This window comes from Apiospora kogelbergensis, assembly GCF_038363985.1.
Source record: "Apiospora kogelbergensis strain CBS 113332 chromosome Unknown utg000008l_segment0_segment0, whole genome shotgun sequence".
NCBI classification, from domain to species: Eukaryota; Fungi; Ascomycota; class Sordariomycetes; order Amphisphaeriales; family Apiosporaceae; genus Apiospora; species Apiospora kogelbergensis.
In genome coordinates, this window is record NW_027117425.1 from 2,064,280 (window position 1) to 2,087,661 (window position 23,382).

The 23,382-nt window shown below is 54.1% G+C and overlaps 8 protein-coding genes across 8 annotated transcripts; 4 read left to right on the forward strand and 4 right to left on the reverse strand.

Annotated features, from left to right (window-relative positions):
- Positions 1-507: 507 nt before the first annotated feature.
- Positions 508-2,694, forward strand: PG998_012614 (SUR7/PalI family-domain-containing protein; the record flags this gene model as incomplete). The annotated part of the gene is made up of 2 exons (XM_066879430.1): positions 508-2,123; positions 2,184-2,694. The coding sequence occupies 2 exons, from the start codon at positions 508-510 to the stop codon at positions 2,692-2,694; spliced, it is 2,127 nt and encodes a 708-aa protein (XP_066725814.1).
- A 3,074-nt stretch (positions 2,695-5,768) lies between these two features.
- PG998_012615 (60S ribosomal protein eL21) lies at positions 5,769-6,439 on the reverse strand (the record flags this gene model as incomplete). Its single annotated transcript, XM_066879431.1, has 3 exons — positions 5,769-6,093; positions 6,158-6,225; positions 6,404-6,439. The coding sequence occupies 3 exons, from the start codon at positions 6,437-6,439 to the stop codon at positions 5,769-5,771; spliced, it is 429 nt and encodes a 142-aa protein (XP_066725815.1).
- A 595-nt stretch (positions 6,440-7,034) lies between these two features.
- On the forward strand, positions 7,035-7,818 carry PG998_012616 (40S ribosomal protein uS4; the record flags this gene model as incomplete). The annotated part of the gene is made up of 3 exons (XM_066879432.1): positions 7,035-7,099; positions 7,189-7,287; positions 7,410-7,818. The coding sequence occupies 3 exons, from the start codon at positions 7,035-7,037 to the stop codon at positions 7,816-7,818; spliced, it is 573 nt and encodes a 190-aa protein (XP_066725816.1).
- Positions 7,819-8,100: 282 nt separating this feature from the next.
- Positions 8,101-9,525, reverse strand: PG998_012617 (pre-mRNA-splicing factor SLU7; the record flags this gene model as incomplete). Its single annotated transcript, XM_066879433.1, has 1 exon — positions 8,101-9,525. The coding sequence occupies one exon, from the start codon at positions 9,523-9,525 to the stop codon at positions 8,101-8,103; it is 1,425 nt and encodes a 474-aa protein (XP_066725817.1).
- A 445-nt stretch (positions 9,526-9,970) lies between these two features.
- PG998_012618 (uncharacterized protein) lies at positions 9,971-15,225 on the forward strand (the record flags this gene model as incomplete). The annotated part of the gene is made up of 4 exons (XM_066879434.1): positions 9,971-10,205; positions 10,264-11,831; positions 11,885-14,627; positions 14,666-15,225. The coding sequence occupies 4 exons, from the start codon at positions 9,971-9,973 to the stop codon at positions 15,223-15,225; spliced, it is 5,106 nt and encodes a 1,701-aa protein (XP_066725818.1).
- Positions 15,226-15,994: 769 nt separating this feature from the next.
- Positions 15,995-18,040, reverse strand: PG998_012619 (DNA lyase; the record flags this gene model as incomplete). The annotated part of the gene is made up of 6 exons (XM_066879435.1): positions 15,995-16,309; positions 16,369-17,462; positions 17,561-17,774; positions 17,831-17,876; positions 17,937-17,949; positions 18,013-18,040. 6 exons carry the CDS (start codon positions 18,038-18,040, stop codon positions 15,995-15,997), a joined length of 1,710 nt encoding a protein of 569 aa, XP_066725819.1.
- A 343-nt stretch (positions 18,041-18,383) lies between these two features.
- Positions 18,384-19,068, forward strand: PG998_012620 (uncharacterized protein; the record flags this gene model as incomplete). Its single annotated transcript, XM_066879436.1, has 3 exons — positions 18,384-18,570; positions 18,640-18,664; positions 18,855-19,068. Exons 1-3 carry the CDS (start codon positions 18,411-18,413, stop codon positions 19,066-19,068), a joined length of 399 nt encoding a protein of 132 aa, XP_066725820.1. The 5' UTR covers positions 18,384-18,410.
- A 995-nt stretch (positions 19,069-20,063) lies between these two features.
- Positions 20,064-23,248, reverse strand: PG998_012621 (uncharacterized protein; the record flags this gene model as incomplete). Its single annotated transcript, XM_066879437.1, has 3 exons — positions 20,064-20,072; positions 20,132-22,697; positions 22,767-23,248. 3 exons carry the CDS (start codon positions 23,246-23,248, stop codon positions 20,064-20,066), a joined length of 3,057 nt encoding a protein of 1,018 aa, XP_066725821.1.
- Positions 23,249-23,382: the final 134 nt, after the last annotated feature.

Sequence of the window (23,382 nt, forward strand, 5' to 3'; positions counted from 1 at the left end):
ACACACATACACAACACACTCACTCACACTCATTCCCATTTATTCATCGCCTAGAAGTCTTATTCGGAGCCCTTCTGTCATTTGATCGATCGGCTTTCGCAGGACTTGTTTTGTGGTATTGCGACTCGAAGTAGTAGAAATCGACAAGAGGATTGGGGAAAGTGCTGGATCACGTCGACTTCCGAAAACCTACGACTCTCGACTATCGGCGTCATTCTTGATTGAATTGACAAACTAATTGCGTGGCTGGACTGGGGAAACTTTGAAAGAACGATCAGGGAAACCGGCTGAAGAGGAAATTGAAGGCAGCATCAAAACGACGCGCACCCTATGCCGCAATTCTCGTGAGACGCAGTTTATCACCACCATCGGCGACGACATCTTCTTTTCCCGACATCTGGTCAATTCTCCGAGTGCAGGCGCACGCTGCAGATCGGCCTATACAGCAGATACATCGCCGCTTCAGCGCGACTCTTTTGAGTCGGCGCGCTCCTTACCGTCGCCGTCATGCTACGTCCCGCCACTCCGTTAACGATTCTGCTGTTCGCAGCATTCGCTCTACTTGTCTTGTCCATCCTTTCAACGCCCATCATCAAGGCCATACCGCTAGGGACGTTCAAGGGCACCAGCTTTGGTGTATTTGGTTGGTGTAGAGGCGACACTTGCAGTGGTATAGAGATCGGATACGATGCCAGTGCCATCGAGGCTGCCAAGTCGGGCGATTTCGATCTCCCCAATTCGGCGCGAAGTACCCTCTCGGCCATCCTGATCATCCATCCTGTCGCCGCCCTTTTCACCCTGATCATGCTCATCATGGCTGGAATTGCTCACATGCACTCGCCTTCTCATTCCTCTCGGTACCTATTGGCACTATTCATCTTTGGCATACTCACTTTCCTAGTCTGTCTCCTTGCCTTCCTGATCGACGTCCTCTTGTTCGTTCCCCATATGGCTTGGGGTTCGTATATTGTCTTGGCCTCCACCATTCTGGTAGCTTTAAGCGGCCTAGTTTCCTGTGCTATGCGCCGTACTGTTGTCAGCAGAAAGGCCAGGAAGAAGCGAATCGCCGAGAACGCCGAAATGAGTGGCGAGAACTATTATAACCGCAATGCTCAGCAATCCATCCCTACTACGTCGGCACCCTCAATGCAGCCCACAGTTCCTGTTGTCAGTGGCGCCAATGGGCCTAGTGATAAGCTACCTTCGTTTGCCACGTATGAGAAGAAGGACGATCGCAGCAGCGACGAGCGTATACCTCTGACTTCCACCTCACCATCTCAGCGCTCGCCAAACAACGCTCCCGTCGATATGCACGCCCCACCCAACGCCGTTTACGGCGGAGGCCCACAACGCTCGGCATCTAACCAATCTCTTCCAAGAGATCAGTACGGAAACCCAATGCAGCCTCCGCAGGGAGCCTATGGTGTGAGGCGTGGTCCGTCTCAGGAACGCATGAACTCCAGGGGGCGAGGCGGCGGGCCTCCGCCTGCGGGCGCCCGTGGTCGAGGTGGCTATGGCAGAGGAGGCTATGCCTACGGCCCGCCCCAGGGTACGGGTGGCAGAGGAGGTTACGGTGGATCACAGCGTGGCGGTTATGCACCAGGCCCGAACGGACGAGGAGGCTACGGACCACCGAGAGGAGGCTATGGCGCCGGAATGAGAGGAGGCCGCGGACCTCCGCCACCTAATTACGGCGGTAACGGGAGCTTTGACCGGCGCCCGTCGCCCGGCGATCCGTACGGTGCCTATGGGCCAGCACGCAACGGATCTCCCGCACCAAGGGTGCCTTATGGCGCAAATCAGCCCATGCCTAATGTACCGGTTGGAAATGCGGGGACAGGAAGCTACGAAGCTTACAATCCTGACCGAGTCAGTGAATTGCCTAGAGCGGAATCTCCACCCCCTTTGCCCGGTACTGATAAAGAGACTTCAGGGCCGGTGGGTCGGGCAGTAGAAATGGATGCTACTACTGGCAGTCCTGCTCATGCGCCGGCAGGCTTTGGCCAGTTCAATGGCATCAGAGACAGCGACGCCGATGTGGCTGGCATGCTCGCGTTGCAACAGGCGAGAGTCCAAAGACATGATACTTATATGAGCGAAGCGTCACGATACAGCCAGGACGAGTATGTTTTCTCCAATCCGCATTTCCTAAATCGGCTTGTGACCACTAACCATGCCGGCAGATCATATACACCACCCCGACAAGCCTGGAACCAAGGTACAGGGAGAAACTCCCCCAGAATGCCTTCGCCGCTGAACGTTGCCCCCAAAGCGGCAGATCTCCCCAGTCGGACTCCCCCACCCCCAGCACCGGCTGCCAGTGACTCGAACTACTACGAGGACGTAGATCCACGTTTTACCGAGACGCCGCCACGCGCTCTTCAAACCGGCCCGGCCCCACCACTGCGTGACCCCATGCGTGAGCCAAGCTACGACGACGATATGCATGCCGCAGCTGGAGCTAAAAGCCCGGCGCCTTCGGAGCGGTCCACCTTTACATCAATCTCCCAAAGAGGCATCAATCCCCGTTACCAACCACCCGTACCTCCTGGAGGCTATGGCCAAGCGCCGCCGCGAAGACCAGTGAACCAACAAAATGGGGTCGACGTACTTAACAATCCGGATTTCCAGTTGGGTCCTGCCAGGAAGCCCGGTGGCGGTATGCTGCCTGGAAGTGCCTATCCCGGTTTATAGACAAATGTCACATGATTGGAACAACAGACGCCTCACGCCTTTACTCATTTCGCAAGGGACATGATCCCTTTTTCTTGACTGGACTTACTTATACACACGACTCATCTTCTACTATACCATATTCTCCTCGCGTCAGATTCTGTTCCAGCCCGTCCTGACGACGAGCAAACATTTATCCTCTTTTCGATTCAGATACCCCTGGTCTCTTCACGACTTTTTCACTCTCTGCTAAGACTAGTCTCGGCTTCTTTGCATATTACACGATTCTCATGAGTTGGGAACAGCTTCCTCGCCTGCGTTGTGATGCATGTGCCAAAAGAGCGCACTTCATTTGCAGGTACTCCGTTTTCTTCATTTGCAGGTTCAAGGAGTCTTACATTTGCTCTCTCCCTGCTTTTGGCATTGGTCTGGGCTACCAAAAGGGGCGTCGAATTCCCAGTCATTCAACCTTTGGTACCTAATGGTGTAGTTTACCTTTGTCTTCCCCAGCAGACGAGCCGAGGGAGCTGGGGGTTGGATGGAAAAGTTTTGTGGTGATGATATAATTGGCAAAGCCCTTTCGATAGCTTTGTTTTACTTCCAGATGCACATAGCCATATGTACGCGCATAGCTGTGTTTGTATGCGTGTGTGGCAGGCGAATGGAGACGACGAAATCGTCAAGTGTAACAACGCGCACACAGCATCGAGCAATCTGTATTTAGTTGGCATTTGCATGTAGTTGCAGACGTACTTGCAATGCGGAGAAATATGCAGGGGCTTCCACCGGCCCCTGCAGAGCGAACGATCATCGCATTTTCGACATAATAAAGTCAAATTTTGAAGCAATTACTTGATGCCACAATAAACCCTTTTCCGATTGTGATAAGTCTGAGCAGCTTGACAGCATGGTCACTTTGTCAATTTGCGTCTGAGTCTTTTCCAGCACACCCAAGGTCCTACCTACATTTGGCATCATGTATTGTTAGCTTTCCGGGGCCAGGGCGGTACGAACACAGGCAACGCGTCATCGTACTTGTGAGGTCAGTTCGCCAAGGCGGCTTTGTAACAAATCAAGTTGCTTTCTAACTCTTGGTTTTACTTTGCTACCGGAGCCCGGAATGTTGTATTCACTGGCCTTACATTTAATTACTCGGCATGACCTGGGGTACCTGATGAGTAGGGGAAGGGAACGAACATGCGTCTTGGCTCTTCAAGGAAGTATCCCCACCACAAGAGCGGGAGGCAAAGTGAATATATGCCCACGAGATATACGTGATCGTTGTACTGGCATGACATCGTCCCGTTTATGAACGGTTGATAATCAGATGAACGGGTATGGTGTCGTTCTCTTATGGTGCTCTCGTATATTCAAGCCTGCAATCGGAGAAGTACAAAAATGCTCCCAGGGAACGAGTTCGCTAGCCAATTATATATATGACAAATTTGCTCGGAGCCTGTAATAGGCCCAGCTCTTGTCGCTCATGACCATGATGGACCACGCAGAGTGCCAATACTGTCAGCAATACAGTCTCTCCCAGTATTTCAAAAGACCTGAAACAGCTGAAGATAGTGACATGGCGTCTCAGAACTTACGTACGCTATGATGTGGGTGGCTGATAGGATAGAGGATTTAAGTGCCAAAAGCGAATGCGAGCTGAATTGGCAACCCACCCTACGTGACGTGCGTGTATAAGGCACGACGGCTGTCTGTAGTATGTTGTTAACATAGGTAAGATCGCATTCGCATCGCCCCGGGAAATCGTGTCGTCCAGAAACTGTGCCCAAGTTCGTTTGCCGTTTGGGTTGGCCGGCCGGCTTCAGTAGGTTGTCGCACTGATGCTGCCAATTTGTAGTATATAGTATTTGTAGTATATAGTATGTAGTATTACCTCACTGGCAGCATGAACAGATTCAACCATATCCGTTCCTCATCCTTTCTATTTGCACCCAAACCCCTTCGATCGAAGGAATCATCTATCCGTCTTATTATAACGACCAGACCACACGGATATACATACACCCGTTGCAGAAGCCGATCACAATCTGCATAGCGTTCATTTCCCGGCTGCAGACCTGTCCTAACAACATCACAATGTGCCCTCGCGGGAGCGCCTCGCAAAGATGCCATCCAAGGCGCCGCCCTTGCAAAGGTGGGCTAATCTATAATATCATGCGGTTATGCCAGGAACGCAAGGCAATGCGAGCCCAACAGGAGCAGCAGCAACAGCAGCAACAGTCGATGCGCTTCTACCCCCGGGACGACGATATCACAGTCGGCCCCCGAAGGCTATGCTGTCCGTCGAAGGACACCAGGGGATGATGGGAGATGATGCTGAATATGTTGATCGATCTCAGCCGACTAAAGGGGGGAAGAAGAGGAAAAGGAGGAGCTGGCTCTTCCTCCTCCCCCATATGATGTGGCCATTGACGAGGTGAAGGTTGGGTCGTCATACGAAATGAGCAAATAGTAGCAAACAACTTACTGTCTCTATGCCAAGTTGTTAGCGATCGTGGGGGAGTGGGATACGGTCAAATGGGCGACATGATGGGCCACAGCAAGATATAATATGGGCGTTCATTTTTCATTATTGATTTTCATCTTGGATCTATTCATCCTCAGCCTTCGGCCTTGGAATGCTGCTTTCCGGTAGTCTACAAGAGCCGGCATCTCCTGAAAGACTCCCGAGGCCAGCTCGCACAAATACTGCTACGACTGCCGTAACCCATCAAACATGCACTCATCGTGGCAACTTTCCAAATGCCTGCCTTTTCAGGTACATGTGGCCAGGACACATCAAGTGGCACAAAGATAAAATTGAGTCGTTGGGTATTGGTGACTTTTTTCTTTTGTTCATGATCCTATGGGCATTAACAATGTCCATGCCCTGCAATGCCATGCTCGTAGAAAGTCATCAGTCCAGTTTGGACCGGACCGGACGAGATCCATACTCGTAGAACCCCATGCAGATGTGAGTAAAAAGCAAACCGACCGAAGACCCAGTGAAAACGCAGCACAACACCCCCAAGCAACCGTGTTCCTCTAGATAGTCGTCTCGTAAGCCAGGGGAACGACGGTCTCGGGCTTGTTGTCCTTCATGGAGACGACGTGGGCCTCGCGGGGGCAACGGGGAGGCGCTTGACCTGGACGGGGTTGCCGTCGGCCTTGGCCTGCTTCTTGAGCTCGGCGTTCTTCTTGACGCGCTTGATGAAGTCCTCACGCGAACGCGACAGCTGGACGTGCTCGACTCGGAGGTTGATGCGCTTCTCGATGTATCGGTGCTTCACCTTCTTGTAGATGATGACACCGACGGCGCTCTTGGTGACGTTGTAGATAACACCGGTCTTTCCGTGGTAGACCTTGTGGGGCATACCCTTCTGGACGGCACCGTTGGCCTTGATGTCCACGATGTCACCGACCCTGTTGCCAATGATTAGAATCTCCCCTGTGCACTGCAAATCCGAATATTCGAGTCGCAACGTACTTGTACTGGCGAAGGTATGTGGACAGCTGGATCATACCCTTCTGCCGGAAGTTCCGGGAGAAGGCATACTGGAGAGAGAAATTCAAGTCAGCATTTCATGTCCCGCTGGTCATGGTCTTTTCCGTCCCCGTCTTGTCGTCGGCGGTCGTCTGCATCGGCATTGCATCGGATTTGTCGAAATATGCAACCAAGCCCAGACGCAGACGCCCTCCCCCCAAAAGTCTCTGAAATCGGAATTGAACGTACTCTTGTGCCAGCGCGGAGACCTGCAGCGTGACCCATCTTGACGGTGTTGTGGTGTCGTGTAGGGGTTGGTGGTGATGTGGTCGGTTCGTGGGATTCTGAGATGATCGAACTTTTGCTGGACTAGGGATCTCGCAGGTGACGGGAATTTTGGCTGGTAGGGTCTCTGGGAATTTTTGTGGAAGGGAGGAAAGCCCGCGGTCGATGGTCTGTGCGGCAAAGCCTCTGTGCTGCACTGGAAGACTGGGACGAAAAGCCCCAACCAGCGAATTAGACCGGGCCTTGTGCTAAGTAAGCCCATTGGTGTCTGCCAGCCACTGCCAGCTCCCACTGAAGCGCCTTCCACTTGCCAGAAGCCAGACGGAAACCCTAGACCCGCTCTTATCGATTGGGCGCACCATCCACGACACCGAATTCCGGCACTTTCCTCGACACTTTGCCCGCGACTGTGCGCCAATTGTGTGTGGGCTCTGGGCTGGTCACGAATTTTGGTGCTTGCGCTGCATACCTGGCCGTGTGGTCCTCTTTTTTTCTCATCTAACCTCACGTCGAGACTCGACACCCATTCCACCTTCCTTCTTCACATCGTCAATCCTCCCATCCCGAAGAAGAAGACAGCAGCAACGTCGTAAACATGGCGCCTCTGTCTTACTCCAAGACCGCAAAGGTCCCCCGTCGCCCCTTCGAGGCCGCCCGACTGTCAGTATTCACCGGCCAATGAGCTAGAGCTTGTTCTCTGCTTAAGTCGTGATGTTCAATAAACTGACTTCGGTATTCCCCCCATGTAGTGACTCCGAGTTGAAGCTCGTTGGCGAGTACGGTCTGCGCAACAAGCGTGAGGTCTGGCGTGTCCAGCTCACCCTGTCCAAGATTCGTCGTGCTGCCCGGTAAGCTGCTTCCCCCTCACCTTTTCCCTCCATGTCTCTAGTCCAAGTCGCAATTGGGACCGGGGAGACTTGGTATTTTCACTCGGGCATGTCCAAAGGCTAATGGTTTTCCCCTCCGACAGTCAGCTGCTTACCCTCGACGAGAAGGACCCCAAGCGTCTCTTCGAAGGCAATGCCCTCATTCGCCGTCTCGTGCGTGTTGGTGTCCTCGACGAGTCCCGCATGAAGCTCGATTACGTCCTGGCCCTGAAGGTCGAGGATTTCTTGGAGCGCCGCCTCCAGACTTGCGTCTACAAGCTCGGTCTCGCCAAGTCCATCCACCACGCCCGTGTCCTGATCCGCCAGCGCCACATCCGCGTCGGCAAGCAGATCGTCAACGTCCCCTCGTTCATCGTCCGTCTCGACTCGCAGAAGCACATCGACTTCTCTCTGACCTCGCCCTTCGGTGGCGGCCGCCCCGGCCGTGTCCGAAGAAAGAAGGCCAAGGCCGCCGAGAAGGGTGATGAGGGTGAGGAGGAGGAGGAAGAGTAAATATCTCTCCCCTTTTTGATACTCCTAATGATTTTCATGAGGATCTTTTACTGGGCAGGAGATCCAGTCATCTCTCATACAATGAGCACGTGTGGCTTGTACCATCCATAGCTCAAGGCGTTAGGCCAGGGGATCACGGAATGCATGAAAAGTTCATCACCAACAATGATACTCTACTAGTTTTTTGTTTTGATTTCAATGTGAAGGACGGTTTCACATATTTGACCGTACCATTGTGAACGTGAACATTAAATCTTGATATTGCGCTAAATAGGAATGTGGCTACTGAACGAGCTCGTCTTTTCCTAAGAATTTCGCCATGGGATCGTCTTTGACCGTCCGTTTCCTACGGTACTCTTCCATTTCCTCTTCCATCATCTCCTCTGCCGTACGCTTCTTCGGCAGAGGTTTGGTCGGCTCTACCTCCTTTTCACGAGCAATCTCGGCATCCTGCTCTGCTTGTTCCTCCGCCGTAAGATTGACTCCTGTCCTGTGTTGCTCAGCCAGCTCCCAAGCCTTGATACCGTCCTCTCCGGTGCAATAACTGTTTTTGACAAAGGAGTGGCAACATGCGTAGCCCCATTTGAAACTTGACCACCAACTGCCCCATACGGCAGTGTGGTTGTTGACGAACACGTCCTCGGCATACTTTGATTTGGCGACCGCCTTCGGTGCCCCCTTGATCAAGCCGGCCTCGTCGTACTCGACAAATTGCTCCGACTCTGTCACGGCGACGTCCCGCAGCTCAGCCGGCATGCTGTGCTCCTCGCCGCCGTACTTGTCGGCCAGAGCCTTGAGCTTCTCGGCCCGCTTCTTCTCGGCCTCGTCCTTTTCCTTTTTGCGGTAGAACTCGCCGGCCGTCGGGTTGGCCTGCAGATGCTGGCGGGTGTCGCCCGTCTTCTCCTGGGCCTCCCAGGCATAGCGCGTGGCCTGCTCGAACTCGGCGGCGTCGCCCGAGGCGCGTAGGTAGCCCTCCTCGGCGAAGAGCTGCGCCGCCTTGTCGGCCGTCGCGCCCGCGTCCACCATCTTTCGCGTCTTGGGGTCGTACTTGGCCGACTCCAGGTCCAGGTTGAGCAGGTACTTGGCCGTGTCCTCGCGCAGCCGCAGTTGCCGGGTCGCGGTGCTCTGGTGCTTGCTCATGTCCGACTCCTCGGCGTACTTCTCGCCCGCGTTCTGGCCGTCCTCGTCGTCTTCGCCCTCGCCTTCGCCCGTCTTGCCGCCGTCCTGCATTTGCTTTCGTAGCTCGTCCATCTGGTTGTAGCGCTCCACGACGTTGCGGTACTCGCGCGGGTCGTAGCCGTTCCAACGGTCGCGCTTGGCGTCCCAGCCCAGCTGCACGTCTTGGATCAGCTCGTCCGCCTGGATGTCCTTGCCGGTCCACTTGGCGCCCTTGGCCCGCGGCCGGCTCAGACAGTCCTTTGCTTTGTGCGTCATGGCGCCGCAGTTCTCGCATGCGCCTTTACGGTACTTGGTCGCCGTGGGACCGGCTTTGCGGCCGCGGTCGTACCATTTCGAGGTGTCGTCCTTGTTCTTCTGTTGCTGTAACCGTTGATGTTCGAGGTAGTCGGTGGTGTCGTCTGTCTCCTCCCCGGCGTAGAAGGGGCGCTTGCTGATGAAGGACGGGATGTAGACGTTCTCTTCCTTCGAGGCGGCAGAGGCCTTGGTGTTGGCGTCATTCCGCCGGGACGGAGGTGGCGGCGGCGGCATGATGGGCGTCGTTTTGTGCGCGTTTGGAGGGCGGCAAAATAGGAGCGGATACGCGAAGATATCAAAAGCTGCCACCAAAATGCCGACGTTCAGCTCGCAGTATCGGAGATGTCAGAGTCGTAGAAATTATGAACAATAAAGTTGAAGTTCCTAGATTGTGGCTGGTGCTTTGGAATTCCCAAGTAAAGTATTACTATCAAACTTAGGCACCTAAAAAGTGTGGCTGGGGTCTGCGCTACCACCCGACAGCGCGATTGGCTAAGGCACGTGTAAATTGCCTGTATTAGTGTTGAACGCGTCTCACTTCTCGATCAAATATCAAACATAGCATTTATGGCTGCGATTAATGCTTATTTTGATCCAGCCGGGCCCTTGGATTCATTTTTGTTTGTCGTGTCGACCGCATGCCAGCTGGAACCATCAACATGTGGAAGCTGCCGCCATAATGGACGTCTTCCGCGTGCGACTCAATTGCATAGACCATTACCAAGCCACCCCTACCAAGTATGACCCCCAGCTTCGGAATGATGTGCGCCTCTCCCAGATCCATAAGGAGCCAAAGCTTCCTGTCGTCCGGGTCTTTGGAGCAACGGAAACTGGCCAAAAAGTGTGTGCTCACATCCACGGAGCCCTTCCGTATCTCTACGTAGAGTACGACGGTAGTTTGCTGCCCCAAGATGGTAACCGCCCCTTGCCCTGGCCGTACAAAACACGACAGTCTCTAATCATTCAGCGCAGTTGGTGCCTACATCTATCGATTGCACCTCTCTATCGATCATGCGTTGGCGGTGAGCTACCGCCGTAATGTTTACGCCGAGGACCCCAAGTATGTGGCCAGGATCACTCTAGCCAAGGGCATCCCCTTCTATGGCTTTTACGTTGGCTACCGGTTTTACCTCAAGATATACATGCTCAACCCCATGGTCATGACGAGATTGGCCGAGCTGCTGCAGCAGGGTGTCATTATGAAGCAGAAGTTCCAGCCATATGAGGCCCACTTACAGTATCTCCTCCAGTTCATGATCGACTACAACCTTTACGGTTGCGGCTATATTGAGACTCGCCGGACATTCTTCCGCGCACCTGTGCCGCGCCATGATGCCGGCGAAAACTCGATTCATCTGTGGCACAGCCAGTCTGTTTCCGCTGCTTGCATCACAGATAGCTCGGATCTCCCTCGTGCCAGCCATTGCTCCATCGAGGTTGACATCTGTGTCCAGGATATCCTCAACCGGCTTGAAATCAAGGAGAGACAACTGCATCATGACTTTGTCGAGAGAGTCCACCCCTTGTCGCCAGACATGAAGCTTGTGCACAGTATGGCGGGTCTGTGGAAAGATGAAACTAGGCGTCGGAAGAGGAGGATGAAGAACCCACCACCAGGGAGCAGTCCTTTTCCTGCTGACGCTCTCATTTCCATGTCGGCAGATCCTCGTAATTCTCAAATACCTGGATGGATCCATGAAGAGGAATACCGAGAACAGATTCTTGACATGGTTCGAGAGGAAAACCGCCAGGGTAACAAAACCCAGGTCACTTTCGACAATTTCGTGAAGCCGTTACCATTAGAAGATACCATCAATACCCTTCTGCAGTCGGTAGAGGATATCTATCCGCAAAACCTTAGACCATCCATCGGCCTGCCTGTACAAGATGAGGGAGCCGATTTGCAGCCCGCAAGCAGCATTGTTGTAGATGACCGGCAAATCCTAGCGGACAATATGGGCGATGATGGCCTGTTCCCGGACGATTCGGACGAGGAAATTTTGCGAGCCACAAAGGCATTTGCAGATTCTGCCGCAGGACCAGGAAACCGAGCTTCGGATAAAGGAAATTTGACAGAAATGCAACCCCCAAGCCATTCTCGGTCCTCAACTTCGATCGGGAATAAGCCTAATAAAGGCCCAGATGTGCCGGTCGGCTTTCCCAAGGGCGTTTACGTCAGTCGGCTGAAGTCGGGCAATTTCTCACCTATCCCAATGTCGGAGAAATTGCTAGCAACTGCAAAGGAACAGGGGCTTGTTAGTAAAGTTGCAAACGATGTAAACCCAGATGGACCTTTGGATATGACCACGAAACGGCCCCCAACACCGTCTCAAGGCGAACAGCAACCGAAACGTCGGCGCGTAGAGTTCTTGCTGAACCATGAGGATCGAACTCCAACCATCACCAACGAGTCCCCTCATGGCCAGACCCTTGTGACGGCTAGTCAGCTCATCCCCCCGGCATCTTCGCAAGGAACAAAGGCCAAATACAAAAGCCAAAGCACCGGGCGAAGTCTTAGCCAGACACTGAGCTTTCCAGTTGTGAAAGATCCAAATGATCCAAGCACACGGTTGCGGCTTAGTCAACAGACCAGTTCTCAACAGAGCCAGGACAGCTCTTACAAAAGCAAATGGCCGTGGACTCGTTACCATCTGGGTCAGACATCTCGTTGGCCAAAAGTCTTGAGCCTTCAACCCTAGTACGCGACTTCCCGCCTCATAGTATACCAAAGGCAAGCGAAGTGGCTTCAAGCATTGATGTGGGCTGTGTACCAAGACAAAATGCCCATTTCTTCATCTTCGCCACACCACCACCTTCGGCCAGGGATGTTCTCTCTACCATGCAAATCAACAATCTTCCTGACGTTATCTACCAAGATGCGTATTATAGCAATGATAAGGACGTGCCACATCGCATGCGCGAATACGCAGGACAAGAGTTCCGTCTGGAGGGCAACACCATTCCTTATCTACCGGACTTTGATGGGACTGGTGGCTCCGCTGCGGTATTTGGTATCAAGCTTGAGAGCTCCGCCCTCAGGCCATCTGACGAAATAAACTACAAAAGAAAGCGGCGCGAATGTAGCCTGCGTAGCTGGGAATTCGCTCAGCCACCGCCCAGTTACGTCGAGGTTGAGAAGTGGTGGGAGGGTAGAAAGGGGTCCATTAATAGCGAAGAGCCTGCCTTAAAGATTCAAGACGACCCGGAGCTCAAGCCTTATCTTTCCCAAATCGAAGGTGCTACACCGAAGAACAAACACGGCTTCAAGTATTCTCAAAAGAAGAAGTCTACCAGTGTCCAGTTCGAAGCACAGTACATGAGTACAATGAGCTTGGAGGTCCATGTCAATACGAGAGGAAGGCTGGTGCCTAACCCAGAGGAAGATGAGGTTCAGTGCATCTTCTGGTGTTCCAAGTCTGACGAGCACCTCAACTCCAGCGAAGGTGCCGCATCAGATCTTCGGACTGGCATTATCGTCGCCTCGGAGGACGGCCTTGTGGCTGAGAAGATACGGGGTCAGACGGCAGCTGAAATATACGAGGAGAGCTCAGAGCTGGATTTAATGGTGCGAATGGTTGAAGTAGTCCGGACGCATGATCCCGATATCCTCACGGGCTACGAAGTTCACGGTAGCTCATGGGGCTACCTCATTGAGAGAGCCAGGTTCAAATATGACTACAACCTGTGTGACGAGTTCTCGCGTATGAAGGTCCAGTCTTTTGGCAGATTTGGCAAAGAAGCTGACCGCTGGGGTTTCAATACGACGTCCACTATCAGGGTCACAGGCAGGCATATGATCAATGTCTGGCGCGCCATGCGTGGCGAGCTCAATCTGCTACAATACACCATGGAGAATGTGGTGTGGCATTTGCTTCATCGTCGAATCCCGCACTACAACTGGAGGACCTTGTCCGATTGGTACATCAACAACAGGCCGCGCGACCTGGCCAAGCTGCTTCGTTATTACCTGACTCGGACAAGACTTGATATCGAGATTCTGGAGGCCAATGAGTTGATCCCACGGACCAGCGAGCAGGCTCGTCTTCTCGGCGTCGACTTCTTCTCCGTCTTCTCGCGAGGCTCGCAGTACAAGGTGGAGTCCATTATGTTCCGCATTGCCAAACCTGAGAACCTCATTCTGGTCTCGCCGGACAGAAAGCAGGTCGGCGCTCAAAATGCTCTCGAGTGCCTGCCTTTGGTCATGGAGCCGCGAAGTGCGTTCTACAACAGTCCGCTCTTGGTATTGGACTTCCAGAGTCTGTATCCGAGTGTGATGATTGCCTACAACTACTGCTACTCCACCTTCCTCGGCCGCATCAACAACTGGCGCGGTGGTGCTAGCAAGATGGGCTTTGCAGACTATAAGAGACAGAGTATGCTCTTGGAGCTTCTCAAGGATCACGTCGTCATTTCCCCCAACGGTATGATGTACTGCAAGGCTGAGATCAGGAAGTCGCTGCTAGCAAAGATGTTGACAGAAATTCTCGAGACCCGAGTGATGGTCAAGAGTGGGATGAAACAAGACAAGGCCGACAAGACTTTACAGCAACTACTGAACAACCGCCAGCTGGCTCTGAAACTTCTCGCCAACGTCACGTATGGATACACCTCGGCCTCCTTCTCGGGCCGTATGCCCTGCTCCGAGATCGCCGACAGCATTGTTCAGACTGGGCGAGAGACTCTGGAGCGTTCGATTGCCGTGATTCACTCGGTGCAGAAATGGAACGCCGAGGTGGTGTATGGAGACACAGACTCGCTCTTCGTTTACCTCCCAGGCCGGACCAAGGACCAGGCTTTTGACATCGGCGAGGAGATTGCAAAGACCATCACTGACATGAACCCCCGGCCAATAAAGCTGAAGTTCGAGAAGGTGTATCATCCATGCTTGCTGATGGCCAAGAAGCGGTATGTGGGCTACAAGTACGAGACGCGCGACCAGGTCAAACCCGACTTCGATGCCAAAGGTATCGAGACGGTTCGCCGAGACGGCACCCCGGCCGAGCAGATGATCGAGGAGAAAGCCCTGAAGATCCTGTTTGAGACGGCCGACCTAAGCCAGGTGAAGGACTACTTCCAGACGCAGTGCCGCAAGATCATGCGCGGTGCCGTCTCCATCCAGGATTTCTGCTTCGCCCGCGAGGTGAAGCTTGGCACCTACAGTGACAAGGGGCCGCCGCCACCCGGTGCTCTGATCTCCACCAAGAAGATGCTCGAGGACGCGCGCGCCGAGCCCCAATACGGCGAGCGTGTGCCCTACGTCGTCGTCACGGGCGCCCCCGGCGCGCGGCTCATCGACCGCTGCGTCGCGCCCGAGGACCTGCTGAGCGGCAGAAATGGTCACCTCAGCCTCGACGCCGAGTACTACATCTCCAAGAACTTGATCCCCCGCTCGAGCGCATCTTCAACCTCGTCGGCGCCAGCGTCCGCGGATGGTATGACGAGATGCCCAAGGTGCAGCGCGTGCACCGTGTCGACACGCGGGCCCAGAACGCCGAGGGATCGCTCTTACGCAAAGCGACGCTCGAGTCGTATATGAGGGTGGCCTCATGTCTCGTGTGCGGCGCCAAGACCGACCCAAACAAGAGCAAGAAACGGGGTTACGGTAGCGTGGCCCGCGCCAGCGCCGCCACCGAAGCCGCCCTGTCCGCGCTGTGCACGCGCTGCCAGGGACGCCGATACGCCCCGGCCTCGATCATCAAGCTCCAGACCCAGCTGGCGGCCGAGGAGCGTAGCTTCGCCGACGTCCTCAAGCTGTGCCGCAGCTGCGCGGGGCTGTCGCCGCTCGACGAGGTCCCCTGCGACAGCAAGGACTGTCCCGTCTTCTACACGCGTATGAAGCAAGGGGCGCGGTACCGCACGGAAAGGGGCCTCGTGGAGCCCGTGGTGGAGGCGTTGGTGGACGAGGTGGAGAGGAGGGATTTGTTGGAGTGGTGAGGTTCGGACAGTAGAGTCAGGCCAAGCGTAATAATCGCTGTTAGATAGGGGCAATTCATAGATGCCCAGGGGTTCGCGTGCGCGCCTCTCTGGTTTTGTGACAGGATGGTTTTGGCTTATCGTGTTTGTATCTCGGAGGTGCAGGATGGCATTGAGAGAGCGCCTTGGTAGGAATTACGCAAGATTTTGGGTTGGGTAGAGTAAACATGCATTCAGGGGGGGCGTTGATCCAGTTTAGCATGCCATTCCATTTTTGATATTCCTGCTGCCATCCATCCTAATTATCGCCATGAATAACACCTCCTAGATAGCTCTAGCTGTCTCCTAACGTGCTTCTCGTGATGCCTCCTTTCGTAGTCAAGTCTATCTCCCCAGCAAGCACAATTATCCCCGCCACCTATTCTGGTCCGCTGCTGATGGCAGGCTCCGGCTCTTGACTGACGCATTTCACCCATAGCTTCGGGCGAACAGCGGTGAGGTTGGCCGCCCAGATTGGTGAGGTCTGGATGAGGAATTGCATACGCACATGGCATATCAGCTGAATCATATCGGTTGTGTCACCTGTTACCTGGCTGATAAATGTAGCAAGTATTCGAGCCAGGCCCAATACTGCACATTCGGTCAGAATGCGCACTGACCAGATTTGTCCTTCTGTTCCTCCAGGGTTGGGGAAGATATTGGATGATCAAACCCCTTGTCACCAGGGACCGACAGTTCCACATGTTTCGCACATGTTCTGTATATATTGACTGATATCAACATGTCTTGCTCACCCCGCCGAGTTCCCGCTCCAGTCGCTGCTCCAGATGAAGGTGCCACAGCGCCATTCTGTGTTTTTCTCCTTCTGACCCGAAGGACCCAGTGGTCTTGGGCAGATGTAGAAAGACCGGCCGCAGTTGACACCCGGTTTCTTGGTTACCAGGCTGATGCAATCTTCGCCATGCTCGCACTTCGGGACCACGCGCTTGCCGAGCAACTTGGACCAGGATTCCTTGGACTCGATGGGGTCGATGAACTTCACAGGACTCGTGGGTGATTTCGTAAGCTCATCAAGCTGCGAAGAACCGATTGCGGGCTGGTCCACCTTCATGGTTGATGGGCCGGGACAGTCATCCGCGGTTCCGTCCATGCCCGGGGGTTAACGTTACTATTATCCCCTGGACCAGGTGGCTGGCCTGCCGTAGTGCTTGTGGCTTTGGGCTTGAAGAACCCCATGAGACTACTTTGGCCTTTGCCTGTAGAAGCATCTTTTCCTGAGGCCGTTTTTGCCTTTTTCTGTGGCTTGCTGCTATTTGAAGCGGCAGATGGTGTTCGTTTTAGACCGCCTGTTGCACGCTTCATTGGCGACGCTGCTGAATTGGAGGAATCTGGCTGAGAAGCTTGGGGTGTGTCCTTCTCCCGGATTGGTGAAAGCGAGGGCTCTGCCGTACTGGTGTTTTGAGCAGGCTGCTCTACGGTACCGGGGGTTGCGGAAGATTTAGGGTTGCTTGCAGGCTTTTTGAAAAACATGTCCTTGATGCTTCGTCGACGGTCAAATTCGGGAATGAGTTTCGCAGACAGCGGCAGCAGATCTTTTGCCGTCCACTCCCGCTGGCGCTCGCCGTCGCGAAACATCCCTTTGGGGTTTAAAAGATCCTTTAGATGGACGTCTTTGCCATCAACCTGGACTATGTCGCTAAATGTGGCGAAGACCGGGCAGTGATCTGAACCCATAAGACCTTCCTGTATGTTCGAATCCTCAACCCACGATTTCATGTTGTCGCTGCAGAGGACATAGTCGATGCGGCTACCGAAGTTTCCGGGCCTGCAGTTCTTTTTGGTCTCCCAACAGGTATACATGCCCTCTCGTGTTGGATGGAAGAGCCTACCAAGATCCCAGAGTACTGGCTCTTCTCGGCCTTCGTCTCTCTGTCCATGAACATCTCCCCCGAAGACAAGGTGGTTGAAAAGACGGCGCGAGGGGGCGGAGAAGAAATCCTGCATGGTCATGTCTTCTTTCCGTAGTCGGTCGGCCAAACCGGCGGTGTCGGCGCCAGCTCTGACAACATTTAGGTCCCCTGTGAGGATTACTCTCTTGCCCATAGCAACAAGGTTGCGGATGCGTACATCGAGAGCCTCGAGATAGCCGAGCCGGAAGTCATCCCTACTCTCATCTCGAGTGGCCGGACTGTACGTTCCAATGAGTACAAAGGCCGGGAATTCCAGAATGACACAACGGCCTTCGCAGTCCAGCGTGGCTTCATCAACAACGCCGGTCAGTTGACCGGGGCGGGGATAGCCCCTATTTGTTGGCTCTCGGGTAACTCGCTAAACTTGGTAGTGGAGTTTGGCGGACACAGAACTCCGGTGATGCCCTCTTCGGCACGGATAGGCGCGCATACCGAGTTGCGCGTGTAGATGGCGACACCTGAATAGCCCTTCTTATGCTTGGGCAGGCTGAAGTAAACGTCCCAGCCAGGAACCAGGACCATGTCATCTTGAAGGTCCTTCCGCTGGATCTTGGCCTCCTGTAAGACTACGATGTCGGCTTGTAGTGTGTCAAACATATACTATATGGTTTCTTAGTACCAGTCGTCAATACGGGCGTGCACCCAGTGTTGCATACCTCGAACGTGCGGTTTTCTCTCCATGGTTGGTATGAAAACGGGTTCCTGGCCTGCAGTTAGAGACGATGCCCCTCAACTGGATGTAGGGATATTATGTCGTCCTACCTGATGCCGTTCACTGCCATAGATGCACATTAGAAGCTATTTCCTAGTAGAACTGCGATGGTCAATGCATGCTTACCGTTCCACGAAGTGATACGGACCCCCATGTTGTCGTGCAGGTCTGATGTGTTGAGAAACTGGTCGTCCTGGTCAGCAGACGCAGCTGCTATTCCACGTCCATGGCTGAAAATGCGTCTCTTCCATGAGGCAAGTGCGTCACCGGAACACCAAAGCGACGCGGGCTCAGCTGACCTGACCAAGTCGAGAGACGGTACTTTAGGCATGTACTTTTTCTGCCTCAGGCCGCCCCCTCCTCGCCGGCTGGCCCAAGCTTTTTGTGACAACCGAGCTTTGAGGTCATTCGTACTCCAACATCGAACGACTTCAATTGCTGCGACCTGCAAACCCTCCCGCCTTCACCAGCAACAACTGCAGAACCTCTCCACTCACCAATTGATCCACGACCACGATCTAAAAATGTTCGCCCAACGCCAAATCTTCCAGGCGGCTCCCCGCCTGTCCGCCCAGCTGCGCAACACCGCCTTCCGCGGCAACGTCCAGCGCCGCCTGGCCTCGACCGAGAACGCCTTCGTCAAGGAGCGTGAGGCCGTCAAGGAGCACGCCACTGCCACTACTGGTGCGTACCCTTCTTGCTCTTGCTCTTGCTATTGCTATTGCTATTGCTAACCCTCCTTGTGCGATCCAGAGCTCTGGCGCAAGATCTCCATCTAGTAAGCCATAACCATGACTGATTGACCTATTCCGTCCTTCCCGCCGAACAGCTCCCCTCCCAATCGATGACTCAATCGACGAGAACAAACTTCCGCTTTGAGCGACTACACACCGCGGCATCACGACACGAGAGAGAGAGACAGAGAGAGAGAGAGAGAGAGAGTACGCCCCGAGCTAACAATGATATAGTGGCGTCATCCCCTGCCTCCTCCTCGCCAGCGCCAACGCCTACAACCTGTGGTCCGAGCATTGGGAGCACTGGAGCCACCAGCCCGCCCTGGAGGACCGCGTCGAGTACCCCTACCAGAACATCCGCACCAAGAACTTCCCCTGGGGCAACGGCGACGAGACCCTGTTCTGGAACAAGTCCGTCAACTACCACAACAAGGACAAGACTGCCTAGATTAGACAATCCGATCTACTTTTGTTCCATACATTTTGCATACGTACTCTCTCCCGAGAGAATGGTGATGGTGGTGGCGTAGCAGGCGCCTGATAGGAAGCCCAGAGGACAAAGGGATGGAGGGAGCCGAAGAGGGATTCGTGCCTTATCCGAGACAAAGACAAGCAAACCCAACAAAATAGAATGGTAGAAACACGATGATCCCTGGTGGTGTAAACCTGGAGATCCTGAACGGCCACCCGTCAACAATTACATGGCCAGAACTGGCACCTTGCGTGATACCTGTAGATATCTCTTTCCTTTTGTCACAGGCAGTGAATACAAACGAAGCCGCGAGATCTCGAATGCCCTTGAACTTGAGAAATGCGCATGTGTGGTGTATGCAAATCGGTATTGGCATAGGTTGAGGAGACGATCTGATTTTGGCCAACAAGTATATGTATACATACGTAATATACGCATAGTTTCTTGCTGCGTTTTGTTATACTTATTCGTCTTGCAAGTCTCGGGTCCAACAGAATAGCCTTCCTTGAACCATGTTTTATCCATTGCCTCCCTATCCAAGGGGAGCACTGGCTACAGTTTATCAAGTTATTCTCATCAAACCGCGTACCTCAAGTAGTGTATGTATTTCCTTGTAATCTAGTGTCACCTGTGAGGCATCGAGTTTGAGACCTTTGCGAGGCCATCCCTGAACTTCAGATGGATCTCTGGTCTATCAGTCGGCGGCTTTGCTTCATTGCTTGCTTGCGGTAGGTGATGTCACCTCAAACGAGAAACCAAACAACAAGCCGATCACTTAAACCCTTGATATGGTATATACCTGTATACGTGTCCCCCTTGTCCTTGTGTTTGTTCAATGGATGGATTGCCAATTATAACAAACAACCGTGTAAACAACCCCTTAACACCTGAACAATGCGAGAGCTTAACTCGAAAATCCGACCTACCAATAGTCGACAACAACAAACAATCATGTAGTAAGAAGCAAGCCATTACCGCCGCTGCCGTCGTGTTAGTATTGGCCATCCATCCTCCTTGATTGATTATATGCTTCCTCTACAGGCTCCTCCTCCTCCTCTATGTCCAGCTCCCTAAAATCCGGATTCTCCAGCCAGTTCGCCCACGCCTCTTCCTCGTCTTCCGTGTCCGCCGATACCCGACGTTGCGGAAGTTCAGGCGGCGTACGTGCTGCTCTACGATGTGGAAGATCCGGCGGTGTTTGAGCTACTCTTCGCTGTGGAAGATCCGGCGGCGTACGGGCTTGCCTTACACGTTCCGGCTCGGCAAGGGTGCCTGTGGTTGACGATGCCGCGTGGGAAGATCTTCTCGAAGAGCTACCGCCGTTGCCGCCATCCTCCTCCTCGGCATCTTCTACCCACGCATGTTTCGGACCGACCGCCGAGATCGGCGCATCATGTTCATCAAACCCCTCTTCCAGCGGCAGTAGCGGCGAGTTTGGCTGCGAGTCAGCCGGCACTTCGACCACAAGCATATTCTCCTCAACCTCGCCGTCGTCCAAGTAAGCCTCCGACACGCGCCGGCGCCGCGGGAGTGGAGGAACGGGCACTGGGCGACGGCCTCCTGCCTTTGCCTGATCCACACTCGTCGTGCTTTGCTGCCGGCCTGGTAGACTTGGCGGTTGTACGGGACTTCGCTTGGGAACTGGGATCGGAGTCACCTTCGACCTTTTGTCCGGTCCTGGTAGGGGCGTACCCGGTGGCGGCAATGGCTGACCGCGGCCCATAGGCTGGTTTAGGTCCACTACGGGCGTGTCGGACAGCTTCCGCCCGTCGGGTCCCTGACCGTTCTGGCGCTGGAGAGCGTTCCAACCCCATCGCTTCGCCGTCGCTGCGGCGTTGGATACGGCTGCCAAGGTGGTGCCTTTCCGCTCAGGCGTCCCTCCATTCGTAGAGGGTGTCGGAGACGAGCCATTGTCTTTCCGGCTGAAGAAGTTTCGACCGACCGAGCCCGTGGTGCTCTTGATCGAACCTTTGACCGAGGGGGCTGGCGAGCTACTCCCCGCGCTGTCGATAGAGGATGCAGTATTCCTACGCCCCATCGGCGACGGTATTTGCCCAAAAGACCCATCGGGAGCCAGCGATTCTGAAGAAGATTCAGGCCGGTTTGCTGGTGTCTTTTCCACCATCGAAGGCTGCAAGAAGGCTTTCATCGGCTTCTGTTCCGGCGACGATGGCGTCGAGCGTGCGGCAACGCTAGCCATCACCCGAACAGCATCCTCACCGTCGGGGCTGGCTGGGGCCGGCTTGTATGTCTCTGCATTGATGGGCTCCGTGCTTATGATTGGGCTCGAGGCGGAGAACGAACCTTTGCGCATAAGACGGGGAGCATCAGCCATTGATTGGGCGTGTTTTGCATCCAATGCTGTGGTGGATGCGGATGCTTCTTTAGAAGTAGTTGGCGGCGGTTTTATTTTACTTGTTCTTCGTGCCCAGAAGCCGTTATTAGAGTTGGAGGAGGATGTGTGGTCGTTCGAGATGGTGTGGCTCCTGTCTATTCCCAACGTTTCGGGAGGAGTAGCTGACGATGAAGACGCCCCCGTCTCTTCTATGTGAGCAACCTCGTCGACGTCGCCAAGAGCTGCAGCAATCTCCTCATAGTCTTCCGAGTGCTCGACGGCATCGTCGCCGGCAAATATACCTCCCCGCCATTCCTTGTGTTCTGTCTTGGAAAACGGTATATCGTCCCAGAAAGGGTGCACCAAGGTTTCCGCAAATACCTCCTTGATGCGGTTCTCGATCTGGCGGAGAATAACGGTATAGGTTATCTGCCTGGAGCTGACGATAGGCTCGATGCTCATTTCCAGCTTGGGCATGGTCTGGAAAGAGAACCAGATACGGTTGCTTGGGGGCGGCTTGATCTTGAACAATATGCGCCCCTCGAGTTTCTTCAGCACGGCCGCGATTTCCAAATTGACTTCGCGTGCCTTGAAGCGAGGCCCCAGATCAATCCTCGCTGTAGCGGCGATACCCAGACGTGTACATCCTGTGTACTTAACATCAGCTTCCATTACGAACTCGCCTTCGACAGTCAGATCTCTCAAGCGCGGGTTCGTGATGTATGGCGCCGCATCGCCCGTGTCGATATCCTGTAGGCTAATCCTGGTCAGGAAAGAGGGACGTTTGACCCGAGATATCTTCTTCGTGATCTTTTCCCGAATAAGGTTTTCCAGGTCTCTAGTTTTGTAGATGCTCAGGAAGACACGACCAATTAGCGCATTCAGCCATCTAGTCTGCATATGCTCCTCAGAGGCATGGAGTCGCTGCACAAGCGAGATAATGTCTTTGACCTCGAAATGCTGTGGCTGCGGCGCATTACTAGTCGCACCGAACACATGCTCCTGGTTTTTGATCATGGAGAAGTAGAAGTCCTCCTTTGCCGAGCAGTTCTCCGAGAACAGGTAGAAGGGCTTGGACATCTGTGTGTCCGGGCTCACACCGACCGTACTCTCTCTCCTAGTCAAACACAAAGCATTCCTCTTGATGAATAGTTCGCCCTCCGGGGTCGTGTCACCCCCAGAGTATATACTGATGTCGTGGTGAGCGAGTGATATGACATGTCGCACCTCGAGTTGCTCCTCGTCGTCGAAAAGCATCAAATGGCCGTGTCTGATAGATCAAGGTATATAAGATTAGCATAGACTGAGAACAAGCCGCTCTATAAGGACATGATCCTACCTCAAAACGACGTAGAATACATTGCCGGCCTTCTTAGGACGAAGACTGGAACCGCTATTCATGTCCGGGCCGGAGGACTGTTTCCGGTCGAATATGGTCTGGTACATGGCCTGGTAGACGCTTCGGCTCGGGGCAGCGACAGTAGTAGAGCCGATGGGCGTCGAGCGCTCAATCGGTTTCGCATTGATCCCCATGGGAACGTATTCACGGCATACTGCAAAATAGCCCGCGGCCGTATCCGACGTATCAGCCGGTCGTGATTTCAGCTCGTCTTTCTGTCCCTTCAAGGCCGCCTTCAAGTCGGTCGTGTCGTCGCCGGGCTGGACGATGCTGTCGTCGGCGCCGCTGGTCTGGATCTCTCGGGCATGGTCGCGGACGGGGAGGGTCAAGTAGGCATGCAGTAAGATGGTAGCGAGCACGAGCGGGAGGAAGGTAACACCACCCAGAAGGTAGGTTAACAGGAAGCCGGTCCAGCTGCCCATCTTGACGCAGCCGCCACAAAGCCGCTGGCAGGATCAAGGTCTCTTGAAGGCAACATGAACAGAGTCGCGAGGGTCATGGATGTTGTCGGCGCGGTCGGTACGTGGTTCGTTACTGTTACAGGCGGCGGCAAGAA